We start from the raw sequence: 14,737 nt of genomic DNA, 5'->3' as shown, positions 1-14,737 counted from the left end.
TGCCTGGAAATATTAATAGTTATATATTTAAGATACATAATCAAATTCCAAGATGCCTCAGTAAGGAAGCTTTCGAAGAAACTCCTCATGACTCATTATGACTTAGACCCTTGTTTTAGCTCTGATTCAATTCTAGCCCCTTAAGTGAAGAAAAAGAGCCAAGGTGTCCCACAAAACAGCCAATAAGGGGCTAAGGCTGCACAAGTTTAAAAAGTGTGGATTCCAAGAGTGGGCATCTCAAAGAGAGTCCAGTAGGCTCGGGCAAACTGTCCGCTAGGCAACCCTGCTCATCTTTGGTCAATTAATCATAGTCTGAAGTCTGCCTCTAAACTCCAAGGTGCAGAATCTGATTCTGTCAGTACGTAAAGAATAGAGTCAACACTTGAGGACAAAGTCCCAATAACCTAACTCAGATATTTTTAGATAATATGAAATGCAGATTACTTAACTTCTAGGAGGACCAAAATAGTCATGAACATGTCTGTGTCGACACTTACCTAGCCATGCTAACTGGGGAGCAAAATTATAAGTAGTGGGATATTAATGAGGATGAAATCAGAATCAGGGAGGTCAGTTGGAGGATTTAGGCATCCAAAGGCGTCAGGGCTTGATAACTCTAAGTGTCCATCTAAGAGATATATGCCTGGCCTAGCGCCAAACAGTCTGGGTCCTCAGGCCAGAGCATAAGCTTCCCTAAGTCCTGGCTGGGCTCTGCCCAATACTGGCTTCTCTATCACTTCTTTTTCTATTTTTACAGTCCTGGCCCATTTCCTTCTCTCTATTCCCATCACCAAGACCAACCCCTTCTGATGGAAACATTCTTCCTTTAAATGTTAATACCTACTTGGACTGAGCAAGAGTGACCCAAGTGGCATTGTGTCTAACTGATCAAACTTTGAGTATTTTAGATCTCATCCATTGTGTTGACCATGTGGTTTAACTCTCAAAAAGAACGCCTAACTTCCAACTTCATGGGCAGGGTATTGTTTTTCTCGCATGAAACAAACCCATAATGCACTTATCATCCAGTTTAAGTTGGAGCAAGTACTTAAAGATTCTGGCAAATCAGTCATTGGGCAGAATCCTTCTAGATTTGCAGGATATTCCCTAATCTCTTATGGTTGTTTCATTCAAGCCTACTTCAACAGCAAGTGCTTTTAGCAACTTGCCTTTATACAATCTATCAGAACATTAAAATATTTTCATTAAAATAGCCATCTCTTCCTACTCATGTCTCATCAGTTTACATAACTATTTAAATTACTTACTTAAAAATAGTAAGCATAACTGGCATAAACAGATTTGGGGACATTTGGAAAGTATATGGACAAGTGTGAGAAGTATGCAGGCATACTCAGAAGTGTATTAGCTGCCAGTACTCACCAACAGTCAATAAGATTTATAAAGAAAAAGAGAGCCTCAGCTAATCTTGAAAGCTGCGTAAGTGGAGTTAAGACAGTTTCTGTTGTATTTAAGTATATCTAAAAATGTAAATACTACTTTTTGGTCAAACTGTTAAAATTTTTAAATGGGGGGAGTGATGGTGTGATTTTAAGTTTCTGGATAGATTTTTCATCATTCCGCTCTATTTTCTGCAACTTGCCAAAGACCTTGCAATGTTCTATGTCATCTTCCACTACCTGATTTCTACAGTGTCTTCTGTAAGAAGTTTCTCACTACTGCAGCACATTCTTGCATCACTGTAAGAATGCAGAAAGAAGTGCAAAGGGCTGGCTACAGAAGTCAATTCAGAAAACCAAAAACATTCCAGGTAGCATACCTGAGTTGTGGGGCATGCATGCCTTTCCCCGGTTTCAGGTTTCCATTGAGAGTGAGCTCTAATAGGGTGACACTCCTCATCTCTGAAAGTGCCTTCATTTACCCCTCTTCCCCCACTCCTGGAGGAAAAGAAGTGACTTGTCTGATCAGTGAGCCTGGAGTTAAAACTTTGGCACACTGGGCTCAGCCCTTCCATTCTCTTTGATATGTGTCCACTTGCACACATTATGGGTGACTTTTGTCAAGTGGTAAGGGGCCTGTTCCAGAGGGTCTCTGCAGCTGAACAGCACTACCTGTGATTTAGTGGATGACCCTATCTAATTCTGAGGGAAAGTAATAACAAGCAGCCATTTTGGCAGAAGATCTAAATCCATGTTCTCCAAAAAGCTTTGTCAATAATAAAAAAGATATTTTTATATTCTCCATCTGACTCATGCATCCATCTTCCACTTAACTAAACTTAGAAGGGGAAAGGATGCTACTGCATGGAAGCAAAGCAAGATGTGCCATGTGCTGCAAATTTAAAATATGGTAACAGAAATGAAACACCAAAACTCAATAGTCACTTTGGGAGTAGTCAAAGAAATAGCTAAGTAAGAGAAATTTTTTTTTTAAAGACACATGCTAAATAGGTGAAAAGGAAAAAAAAAAGTAGGGTATCAGTCCAGGTGATCTAACATCCAAATAAAACAAATTCTAGGAAGAGAAAATGAAGGGGATAAAATTATCAAAGAAATAATTTAAGAAATTTCCCCAGAAGTAAGAAACATGAATTTCTGGATTGAAGAGGCCTACCCTTCAATACCCTGAAGTGCATAAGGCAAAATACTGGCATAAAAGTAGATCATAATGAAATGTTAAAACATTCGGGGGCAGCAAAAATACTCTAAAAATTTCCAGGAAAAAGAAAATACAACAAACAATAGGTAAAGAAGCTAAATCGATCTAAGCTTCCTCATAGCAGCATCGGAATTTAAAAGACAATCCTTCAAATTGTGAGGGAAAATAATTTCCAACCTATAATTCTGTAATTAAATTTAACCGTAGGGTGAAGAAATTTTCAGTGATGATAGGGTTCGAACTTTACCTCTCATCCATCCTTTCTCAGAAATCTCCTGGAGGATATGCTCCACCAAAACAAGAATATAAAATGAGACAGAAGAACACACAGGATCTAGCCAGAGAGAGAGGTGATGGGAGTTGGAAGAGGATGTTAAAAGAACGCAGAGTGACAACTGTGCAGCATGTTTAGAAAATAACTAAACAAGACAAACAAATGAGAAACAAAAAATCATAGACACAGACAACAGTTTAGTGGTTACCAGAGGGTAAGGGAGGAGGGTAGTAGATGACGGTAAAGGGGATCAAATATATGGTGATGGAAGGAGAACTGACTCTGGGTGGTGAACACAAAATGTGATCTATAGATGATGTAATACAGAATTGTACACCTGAAATCTATGTAACTTTACTAACAATTGTCACCCCAATAAACTTTAATTTAAAAAAAAAAAACAACTAAACTCGAGCAGCTTGGGAGACTTAAAATAGAGAATTGGTAGTAATAAGTCCATAGGAAACTAAGGAAACAAACAAAAATAGACCTTTTTTTTTAAACCCCAAGGAAAACAAATAGGGCAATAAAGGAAATGTAATTTTAGTAGCCTATATGGCTCAGCTACAAATCGCATTTAGAAGGTAATAATAAATGTAGATACTGAATACTACTGATCTAACCAAAAATTTTAGCACAATCATATTGGAAGGATGACTGGAAGGAAGGCTTGAGTGTGTGATTAACAGGTAGTAGGAGGTAACTAAATCATAATCTTCCACTGGGATGGTAAGGGACAAAACCTAAAACTGAGAAAAGTCAAAAGTAACATTTTATTTAGAGGTACAAAGTCAAACACAGAAACAGCTATGAGAGTTGAAAATCGTTGCCTCTGGAAAGTGAGAAATGGGGTGTAGGAGACAGGAAACTCTTGTTCCTAATAAGACTTGTGTAATTTTCTAATTTTTTTTAACCCTCTCCTTACACAGCAATTGGTTTCATTTGCAAAATAGAGATTATACCTTTATTTTTATTGTTCACAAAGCTCCATCTACTCCAAAGGCTTACAGAATGTCCACACAGCAGCCTGCAATGCTTCTTTTTCCCCTGTTGTGTGTTAGTTATTTTATACTTAGCATGGGTTCTTTGCTTAAAAATTCTGCTGATCAACCACTTGGTCATTTACCCCAGCCTAATTCTAAAAATAAATGACTCTGGTACTGATTAAATACTGTTATCTCTACAGTAGTTATTGGAGGCCCAGATTAATAACATATTAACAGCTAATGGGATAAAACTACAGTTCTTCATACAAAAATGTTTGTGTGTATAATACTTCTGGTTCTGTATCTTATCAGATATATAGACAAAACAACTACTGGCTTTTACTGCTTGAAAAAATATTTATTTTTAAACATGTCTTCTTAAAAATAAATTTATCATTGAGTGTAGAATGTTAAGGGCAGTAGTTGACTGTATAATTGAATCAGCTTTAAATAAAGATCTTTTTTTCAATAATATATACTCATGTATGTGTATTTCAGTGGTATTATATGTTGGCTAAAGACATGAGAAAAAAACGTTAATTATTCACTTCAATGGTAAATCTCTAAAATGAAAGAATAATTAATATCCCTTAGTTTTTCTTTTTACAGTACAGCACATAATCCAATGAAATTTTAGTCATATTGTTATTTAAGACAATGGCATTGTCAGTTTTTACCCTTTAAGAGATTCAAACCTTTGTGATCTGATTTTTAAAGACGAACTTAAGTCCAAAAACGGTGCTAAAAATGTTATCTCCATAAGAGGCGGGGTAACTCTCTAGTTCTGTGATGTTTAATGTGGGATTTTCAAAGACAAAAACAAGACCAGTTACATTTTTACACTTGAGTGAGCACAAATCGGGACCGAGGAACCTCAATTTGAAGAGGCCTGATTCTCATGGGCCCTCCCTGTTTCACAGAGGAGAAAATTCAACCTCAGAAAAGGTAAGTGACTTGCCCAGAGCAGCTCCTTAGTGGAGATGCCAAATCCAGAGTATCTGCTTCTCACTCCAGGGTTCTTTGCCCAGCGCATAGCCTCACCTTCTAGTAAAGGTGATTATCATCCTATGTATAAAAGAATAGCAACTCTAATAAAACCTCATGTTTGCTGAGCACTTAGTATGAACCTGGCACTGTTTCAGCTCCTTTAATCCTCCCAGCATCCCCAAGATGGGGGGCCCTCACTAACCCCCACTTTACCTGAGGAGCCTGAGGTACAGAGGTTTGGAAGCCACCCAAGCTCCCCCATCAATGAAAGGCTGAGCCAGGACAGGCTCTCTGGAAGTCAAACTCCACTGAACCCCTATTTAACTCTTTAACGGCTTGTGGTGAAGTAATTGTGATTAGCAAAAGGTAAAAGATCCCCAGAGAGAGCTTTGTTATCAAGCAACTTTCTCTCCTGAGAGTAGGGAATTTCGGGGATGGAGAGTCTAACCGGGGAGAAACTATTTTGTATTTCTGAACATCTGCCAAGTCACTGTTGAAAATATATTTTACAGTAGGAATGGTAACCTTATCACCTGTAAAATATACGACTCAGCCGAGCAAACGTTCACCACGGAATTCAAACTTGGAAGAGGAAAAAAAAAAAAAAAAAAAAAAAAAAAAAAAAAAAAAAAAAAAAAAAAAAACAGGAAAAGAGACATCTACGAAGCTTTTGGAATTAAACAATAATCAGCAGTAGCAGACGGTAGCCCAAGTTCTCTGAAGCCCCCAGACCCTCCAGGGCGCTGACGCCCTCCCTGACCCCTGGCTTCAACTACCCTTGTGAGGCTGAGGGGCCCAGCGGCCGCGATCTGCCTGCATCTGGGCTGACATCCCCACCGCCATGAATCCCAGGCCACGTGCGCAGGGGTCACTGCCGGTATTAAGACCTTCAGGGCAATGGCAGCCCAGACGCGTTGGCAAAACTTGGATCTCACGGCTAGGGGGACCCACCTCCAACCCTAGCGCGCCCTGGGAAGTCTCCAACTCCTAGCTCCCGGCCCTTGAAAGCTGAGAGCTGAAGACTCAGGAATCGGGGACCAGTGCAGCCCGAGGTCTACAGGGGTCTGCAGTAAGCTGGGGACTGGGAGTGGGGAGAGAAGTAGAAGTGGGTTTCTCCACCGGGCGTGACGAGTTCGCAGCCGTTGAATACAAGTGCCCTTTTTCATAATCCGCAAAGCCCGCGCCCCGCCTGCTTAGGGCTTCGGCGCAGACAGCCTGGAGTTCGAACGCTCAAAACTTGGCCATGCACCCCCACTGTCAACACCTCCCTCCTCCTCGCTCTAAAGAGTGCGTTCGCTATGAGTCGGAGATGGCCACATTGGGAAGGGGGTGGCCGCAGCCCCATTCTCTAGGGCTCCTCGGCCCACTCTCACCTGTTCCTGAGACCTCCAGCCTCCGGTTGCGCTGTCTCAGGTGCCGGGCGGTACCAAGTCGTGGACTAGCCTGGCGCCTGGCTCAGCCCCTCTCCCCTTGGGTCTCCCGGCGTTGGGTCGTGGAGAGCTTTACTGGGATTGCTCCACTAAGAATCCAGGCGCGTGCGCGCCTAGCGGGACCAGAGGCGGGATTCCCCCAGCGTTGTGCACCCCAAACCTGACACCAGGAGGGAGGGAAATGCGTTATGCTGGGACCTCAGCCAGCCTTTCCGCTGTACTCTACTGTAAAATGAGCCACATTGGGGGCTTTCGCGACTGCGTATCCGCGACCACCCGCTCCCTGTAGCCATAGCCACCATCCTCAGTCTTGAGCTCTTCGTCCAGTTTGGTGCTTATTCAAACCCCCACAGACCCGCGAAGAAAACGGTGGGGGCGGGGGCGGGAAACACAGGGAAAGGAGGTTCGGCGCTCACTTCTCCAGCGTGCGCGCCCGCAAAGCCTCGCTGCGGGTGCTTTAGAGACCGCGATGCCCAACGCGCCGGGGGAAGTGAGTGTCGCCTGAGTCCAGACACAGAGAGGCATTTTTGGTGGAAACCACATAAGCTCGTTTATAAGGGGTTGGAAGGAATGAGAAGGGCGATAAATGAGCTTTTAAAAGAAAGCTGGGGTCTGTGGAAGGAGCAGCGGGGAAACCCGGAGACCTGAGCTAGCCATGTGGCGGCGTGCGGGCTTTAGAGCGTCTTCAGACGCTTCAGCACAGGAAGGGGTGCAGGTCCGAAAAGAACTGGGTGACAAGTTCTTTTGGCCTCTGCATGTTTTTCAAACCCTGGTTGCAGTAAGGCACCGGGAGTACGCCCCTAATCACCAGCCAGGCGCTGGCGAAGGGGAAGGGAGGAAGGAAAAACCTAGGCAGTTTGACAGCACCTGTCGGACCTGGGCACGCCGGAGCTGCGGGCTCAGACGCCCCTCCCCCAGGTTCCACCACCTTCCCCGGACCCTCTACGTACACCCCGCGACCGCGATGGGTGCTGATTAAAGGTTGTAGCTGCCAGACAGCTCGTTCCCGAACGCGCGCCCTCCCCTAGTCCTTAGTGCCGCAGCTGACAGTGGGGTCCGCAGAGGAGCGGATGGGTGTGTAGGGAAAGCCGGCGGGGGGGAGTGGTTGGGCTACCGCGGGGGCCTGGGGCGCGCGTTGCTCACCTCGCTCACTGGCCTGGATGTAGCGCACGATGTCGTCCACGTCTAAGTCTTTGGTCTCATCGAAGCTGTAGGCGGACGTGTGCAAACCCTCCTCCTGGAAGACTTCGTGGACGCCCTCGAGGGTGAAGTAGCAGTTCCGCTCCAGCTTGTCGTCGCTGTAAAGCAGCGTGGCGCGGCTCCACTGGTGGTGGCGGAACAAGGCGAGCATCATCTCGCCCATCTTGGCGTACGCGGGGGATACGCGCGTGAGGTGCGAGTACTCCGTGTCCTTGTGCTGGAAGCCGGCGGCCAGTGCCCCGGCGGACAGCATGGGCAGGTCCCAGTGCGACGCCAGCCGGGCCACTGGCGCCGCCGCGTACTCGCACACCGGCCCCAGGATGAGGTCCGGCTTGGCGCCCCGCGCCGCTGCCACGCGGTCCACCAGGCTGAAGAGTGCACGGTTACCGCAGTCTGAATCTTCATAGGCCACCTGGAAGCGAGTGCCGGGTAGCAGAAGACGCTGCCCGGTCCGGTTGCCCTCAATGCTGCGCAGCGCGTATTCGATGGCCGGCCGCACCCGGGCCAGGGAGAACAGGTACGAGTCGTCCTGGGGCAATAGCACCAGTACCTCGATCTTCTGTGGCGGCAGCGCCTCTCTCTCCCGGCGCTCGCCGCCCAGGCCCTCGCCCCCGCTGCCACCGCCACCCGTGCTGCCGGCTACCGACACCCAGCTGAGCAGGACGAACGCGGAGAAAGTGAGCAAGGACAGCATCGTGCCGCAGGAAAGCGCCGGCCCTCGCTGCCGACTCGCCCTCTGCCCCCCACCCATCCTTCCTCTTTCCTCCCCACTCTTCTCTCCGAGGTCCCTGCGCCCCCTTGGGCGCTCTAAGAAAACAGAATACCCCCTTCACTGACTCGCCAAAAGATAGAGAGGAAGTGTCCTTCTTTGCAATGTCACTCGTTTAAAAAAAAAAAAAAGAAAAAAAAGAAAGAAAAAGAAGAAAAAGTTCACCGGGTGTAAACCTGTACGCCTGTAATATATTTATACATATATATATATACTTATCATAAATATATATATTCGCCCTCCCTTCATATATACTATTTTGCTTAGAGTGGCTTCTATTTGGGCGTCGCTAAGGTCGCTTTTGAAAGCATATTTGTAAAAGAAAAAAAAAGTTAGACTTGTCCAAGTGCTTGTAATTGACGGTGCATCTGCTTCGCGTTTGATCTCATTGATTCGCGCCGGTTCCTGGATCCATAACCAGCGTTTAAATAGCGTGGCAGCGGCGGAGCGTGTTACCACACAAGGCGCGCCGAGGCCGGCCTTGTATTTCCAGCGGGTGGGGAAGGTGGGGGTGGGGAGTAGTGGGGGCTGGGCTGGGGGAGCCTCTCATTAACATTCTTACATCAGGGCTCCTCCCCGCACCCCTTCCCTTCCCACCACTCCCCTTTCCCTAACCCCCACTCCCCTCCAACTCTCAACCTCTTCCTTAAAGCCACAGTCGCCCACGTCCGCACCCGCAGGAGCCCCCACCGCACCGCACCTCCTCCGGGGTCCCCGCCTCTCCCTGGCCCCGCACGAAGCAGCGCTCTCTCCAGCCCTGGGCTCTAAAAAAAGAAATGCTTTTGAAAGTAAAGCAATGCGCGCAGGCACAAACACAACGTGCAAAAATAAACAGCAGCATTAGAGGAAGGAGTGGTCCTAGAAACTGGTCGTTTCGGTGCAAAAATCCGTAGGTCCCGCTCGCTCTCACCTCTTTCTCACTCCGGCCACATTCCCTCATGACGCGCCAACTCCGGGTGAGCACCCGACCTTCCCTGTCCCCTGGCGCTAGGTAAGGGAACTGGGGCTAAGGACCCAGTGCAGGCGGCTTGATCGCGGACCTGAAACGCCCTACTAGCCCGGGCGTTAGTCGCACCCCTCCTTCCGCATCCCAGCACAGGCCCCCCTCCCGCTGGGCAGCGCAGGTTCGCGCCGGAGTCGCAGCGTCGCTGGGATCCCAGGGATCCCGCGCACAGACCCTCTGCCGCCGCACAGCGAGCAGGAAAGCGAAACTTGTTGCTCCCAAAGACAAGCGAATGGTCTGGCTTCTGGAAGTGGCAAAAAGCTTGAGAAGCATCTCCAAGGCGTCCTCGGGGGTTGTTTGCTAAGCCAGGTAACTAAATAAAGAGACCTTCTCCCCATTTCGTTACCCCAAGGGTCCCCTGGGTGCAGGCGCGCTCTCCGCTCCAACCCGAGCGCTTGGAAATCCAACCGCTTCTCCCTGGGGGAGCGCGAGACGCTGTGCTCTGAGTCCTGCAATGCCGAAAAGGGTCCTGCCTGGGAGATCCAGTCCCGCCACTGGTCACAGCCACAACAGCAGTGGAGACAAGGATGGAAAAGGCCGCAGGGAAGTTCGTGGCCAGAGGAGCCTCGCGGGATTCCGCGGCGCTGCAAAGCCGGTCCGAATGGAACTTGACCCTCTGAACGTGGTAGCACATCCAGGTCATTTGCGATGTGAACGTGCTACATCGGACGGGAGAATTCTGGCACTTAAGTCCCGCAAATTAAAATAAATTGGAAATGTTTTAAAACGGTCTTCCATTTGACTGGGCGTCGTGTCCACACATTTCTATTAGTCTTAGACTAACGCCCTCTTTCGGCAGAAACTTGCAGCCAACTGGTATGCAGAGTGCCGCGGCTCCAGGCTCTGCGTGTTTTGTTTTGTTTTGTTTTGTTTTGTTTGTTTTAATGCCGAGGCCCGAAAGAGCAATCGCTCTCGTTTGTGAGCGTGAAAATGCAAATTGGGGTTTCCGGAGATGTGGCGGCTTGAGGCAGCAGCGCTCGCCGCCTTAATAGCACCCTCCTTACCGCTCTTTCTGGCACCAATAGTGTACGGGTAACGTTTCATCCTCTGGGTCATTTAGATTTCAGGTTATGCACTATGATCCCTGACTCTTCATGTAGGAGCTTCTAACTCTTGGGAGAACTTTTCATTTGTTTAATTAGAGCTGCTAACCAGTAGGAAAAGAAGCATCTGTACAAGGTTTAATTCCACAAATCGGGTAATCCACACACACTGGATACTGAGATTTAGGGTTTACACAGCAATTAAATCCTCCCTGAACTCCTGGGAAGGAAAGGAGGGAGGGAGGAAGAGAAACAGAAAGAAAGAAGGAAGGAAGAAAGAGAACAACGGCTTAATCCGAGGGTTTTAATGGATTTCCAAACCGGTTGCCAGGAAACGTCAAGGAACCGGGGTTTCCTATTACCGTTCGCTATGCCGTGTGTCTGGGGAACACCAGCCAATGGCGATATGATCCTGCACACTGTGTAGCGTGGGCTTATTCGGAGAGTCTGGAGTTTCAGTGGCACCGGGCGTGAACGCCTCTCCTCTCCCAGGCGCTGCCCAGCGGCGCCGAGGGTCACGCGCCGGGCAGTAAGTTTACGTTTGGGTGAGTTTCAGCCTCTCGGTGGCCTTTGGATCAGAGCTCTCAACTTCCAGCTTGTCATTCAAAAGTACCAACAAACCAGGCTGTGGACCGGAAGAGCCCCCGAACTGGACAGCAGAACCAGAAAAGCCCTTAAATTTTTCCAAAGAGCAGAAATTAGGATTTTTAAAAGTTTTTCAAATGAAAATAGGCACGAAAGTATAGAAACACCCCCCCCCAGTAATATAAGTATACGGATTTTAATGTTACCAGTTTGTTTACTTTCCATCAAATTCGATTTTTCCCAAGCAGCTGAAAGTTTGTGTAAATATTATGAATGTCATGGAGTTCTCCAATCTTAGGGCTGGAAAGGACTTTAGAAGTTGTCCAGCCTGACACCTGGCACTCTCCAGATGAAGAACTGAGGCCCAAAGAATATAAATGGCACACTTAAATACCTCTTCATCCCCTGAGAATATTTTCATGTGGAGTTGGATTAGAAATAAAGCATGTACCACCCATTACACCATGTGAAAGAGGGAACAAAGCTAACTTTCACATTAAGCAATAACATTCTTTATGTCAAAATTTTTCTTTGTGTGTAGCTAAGTTTTGAGGATATGCAGCACAATAAGATTACTAACAATTTATCATAGAATTTTTGCAGCATTCTAATCATGAAGATAAACCCAGAAAGAAGGGGGGGAAAGTGAAATAATTCAGCCCTTAGACTCAATTTTTAAATATTGTTCTTTTTAATTCTGTAAAACACTGACATGGAAAAAAAAGAGAGACAAGGAGCACTTTTTTTAACACTCAAAAGAATTGCCAACCTTCTCTGAGTGCATTCTTTCAGGTCACAATTGCTGAATGAAAACAAAAGAAAGCTAAAAGGAAATGCTGCAAAATAAAAAAATAAAAAAAAAGAATTAGCCAAATGAAAGCCTAAGGACAGTGCTAGCCCTAAACATGATGTGACGGAATCTAAGAGACTTTATAGGATTTAGAAATGTTTCATCAATATCCACAAATCATGTTCTTTTTAAGTTGCTAAACAAGTTGGCAAGTTTTCCTTAAAGTATTCAACTATGTGTTTTCAGCTCTGCGAAATGAAATCAGTGTCTGTATCTATTCTCCTGCTACCAGGAAAGACAGCATTATATAGGGAACCTTACTGAACATGCAGTTCTTTGAAATGTGTCAGAAATGCTATCAGAGAGAAGTTTTCTCCACCAATTTTAATAGCCTGTGTGTCCTTCCTCAGAATCCTGAAGGCAACCTCTAAAACAGAGCCCTTCCCAGTTTTCAAAGAGAATCTCTTCTTGGTTAAGCCAGCCCTGAAGTCACGCTGAATAATGTCCCTGTGAAGCGGTAGCCCACAAAGAAAATACCTTCTGTATATTCGAATTGTTGAAAACACACTTCCCCCTAGAGGCAGAAAAGATGAAAGAATATTACACTTAATTCAGGAATATGTCTGTAACTCATTGAGTGTTGAGATTTTATTTTTAACCTATAGATGATGTTTTTTGAGGGAACCATTCAAGATGTGGGAGGAAAATCAATGAATGCCAAAAAATTAAAACTTGGCCTCTAGGTCATAGCTTTCCTTAGCAGAGACTGTTAATTGACCCTTTTTCTTCTATTATACAAATCTACGATTTTTTTTCTGCCAGCACTATAAATAATAGTGATTATATATTTTTTCTATTGAAATTTATTATTCAATTTCATCAGCAACTACAGTTAAATGTGGCCTTGAGGAATGCTTTTGAAACCACAGCTCTGACAGATTTATCTCCTTCTGGTCAAATTTGTTTCTGTATTACTGTCCTCTTACGGTTTCCATCAACTACAAACTTTCTTTATTTCTTTGGAGATTTCTTTGTCTTCTGAGACAAAATGACATTATAAAGACTTCCAGAAAATACAGAGCTGGTCTGTGATTTAACGTGAGTACTGGCATGGGTTTTCTAGGATTTGCAAGCCACATGAAGAATTCTCATATTGCTGAGTTATAGGCAAGTTATTTAATGTAGATTATTACATTCACAAAAACAGTGGATGTGCCTCAACTTCATGCACACCAATACTGACTATATTTAATTGGTTTATTTAGTTGTACATTGCATTATTCCAGAAAGGATTTGAGAAAGCACGTGGAGTTTTAGAAAATTTCCTCAGGGCAAAATGCACAGCCATTGGATCCTACTCTCTTGGATCCTACTTTGTTCCTAAGCCTTTACTAATGGGCCAAGCCTCAGCAACATTTTCCTCTCCCATCTGAGTTTCCACAGAATTCCTAATCACACTCAATTTTCTTTCCACGTACAGAGAGATACGTCTTGGTTAGCATCCAGTCTTCTGAGTTGTATCCCGTGGAAACAGCAGGCATTTAGAAGCCTCACAAACATGGCTGGAGGTTAGTGATCACCTAACCTACTGGACCTTCAGTTTTCTCACTTTCCTCAATGTCCTCGCACCTAACATGGAGGTAATGATATCATCCTGATGTTGCAGGAGTAAGAATCAGAAACAATAGACGCAAAGTGCTTCGAATACAGTAGGAAATTAACAAATGGCAGCTCTTGGTATTATATTCCCTTCGATGACTGGTAAAGAGTATTATACCAAGTTAAGTGTTCAATACATGCTTATGAAGGAATGAGTTCAAAATCCTAAACGATTTAGCTTATGTGTAACATGTTTGAAATTACCTATTGACTGATCACGACAGACCTTATTTAATAATGTTGGTTTGGTAACGGTGGCTTCCCTGAGGCGAACCCTTTGGCTATCAATTTGATATTGGCCCTGGATTCCCAGCCTCAGATATTTCCTGGTAAGCTTGAGACAAGAGCTTGTTCAATATTCCATCCTCTACGTAGTGCGGCAAAGAGAGCAGGAGCTCGTGTTTGCTGCCCCAGAGCTGCCCTTAACAGCTGTAAGGCTCCTTTAGGAACTCAGGCTGCCTCTCGCCTTAGAGATCTAAAGGGAGCCAGAGGAGACAGGGATACATCAGAGAGCAATTTTTTTTAAAGGGAAAAAAATAGAAATGGCTGTGCAAAGGGGCTGGACATGGAGGATGAGAGGGAGGAATACGCAGATTGTATGGAAGAAAAAGAGGGTTATACTGGAAGGAATGTATTTAATATCTAGATCAGATATATTATAATAATGAGAAAAGGGTGAAATGTATCTTAATGTACTAAACACACAGGCGAAGGGCTGAAAAATGTCAGGCGAAGGGCTTAATGCTCTTGTTCAATGCAACCTTTTAAACATCCACAGTATGTCAAGGACCGTAGTGTTCTAGTCTAAACCTATTGGACCAGACATACATTTGTTTTGTTTGGGGATGTGATTTGACCCAAGTTATATTTAAATCTGTGTGATAGTCAATCACATTATGTTATAACAGTCAAATGAGCTATGTTTAAGAGACGCAGTATCAGGACAAAAATATATCCAATTTCAAAAACATCTTATAAAAATCATTTTCCTGATGTTATTACATCACAATATTGAACAGTTTATACTCTAAATTAACCAGCATTAATCATTGGAATACAAACTCCATGAGAGCTGGGATTTTTCTTCTTTAATCCTGCATTCCCTCCTTTAAGAATGATAAACGTTGTAGGCATTTAAAGTTTTATTCCACCAATGATAAACCCAAAGAATGCAAAGATTGCTATAAAACAGAATTTAGATGAGAAATAATGAAGCAATGAAAGGAAGATGATAATCCAAAAAGAAATTAGTACATATATATAAATTCATATGTAAACTTATAACTTTCAGAATTTTCAGATGGTAACATGTTAGATTTATGATTATGCAAACAATCTAATAAACCAAAGATCCTAAATACCAACTTTGAGGTCTTAAGACATTGATATACC

The 14,737-nt window shown here is 44.7% G+C and overlaps 1 protein-coding gene across 2 annotated transcripts in view; it reads right to left on the bottom strand.

Moving 5' to 3' along the window:
- The window catches only part of NPR3 (natriuretic peptide receptor 3), a 70,990-nt gene extending 61,827 nt beyond the window's left edge, over window positions 1-9,163 (bottom strand). Inside the window, exon 1 of one of the 2 annotated variants that reach the window (XM_033110495.1) lies at window positions 7,440-9,163. In XM_033110495.1, coding sequence (XP_032966386.1) covers window positions 7,440-8,247 — 808 coding nt within the window. In that variant the 5' untranslated portion in view covers window positions 8,248-9,163. The remainder of the gene's footprint in view (window positions 1-7,439) is intronic. The other variant, XM_033110494.1, reaches the window with a different exon arrangement.
- Between the last annotated feature and the right edge of the window lie 5,574 nt (window positions 9,164-14,737).

This window comes from Rhinolophus ferrumequinum, chromosome 7 (genome assembly GCF_004115265.2).
Source record: "Rhinolophus ferrumequinum isolate MPI-CBG mRhiFer1 chromosome 7, mRhiFer1_v1.p, whole genome shotgun sequence".
Lineage (NCBI taxonomy): Eukaryota > Metazoa > Chordata > Mammalia > Chiroptera > Rhinolophidae > Rhinolophus > Rhinolophus ferrumequinum.
This window is presented reverse-complemented; position numbering and strand designations above follow the sequence as displayed.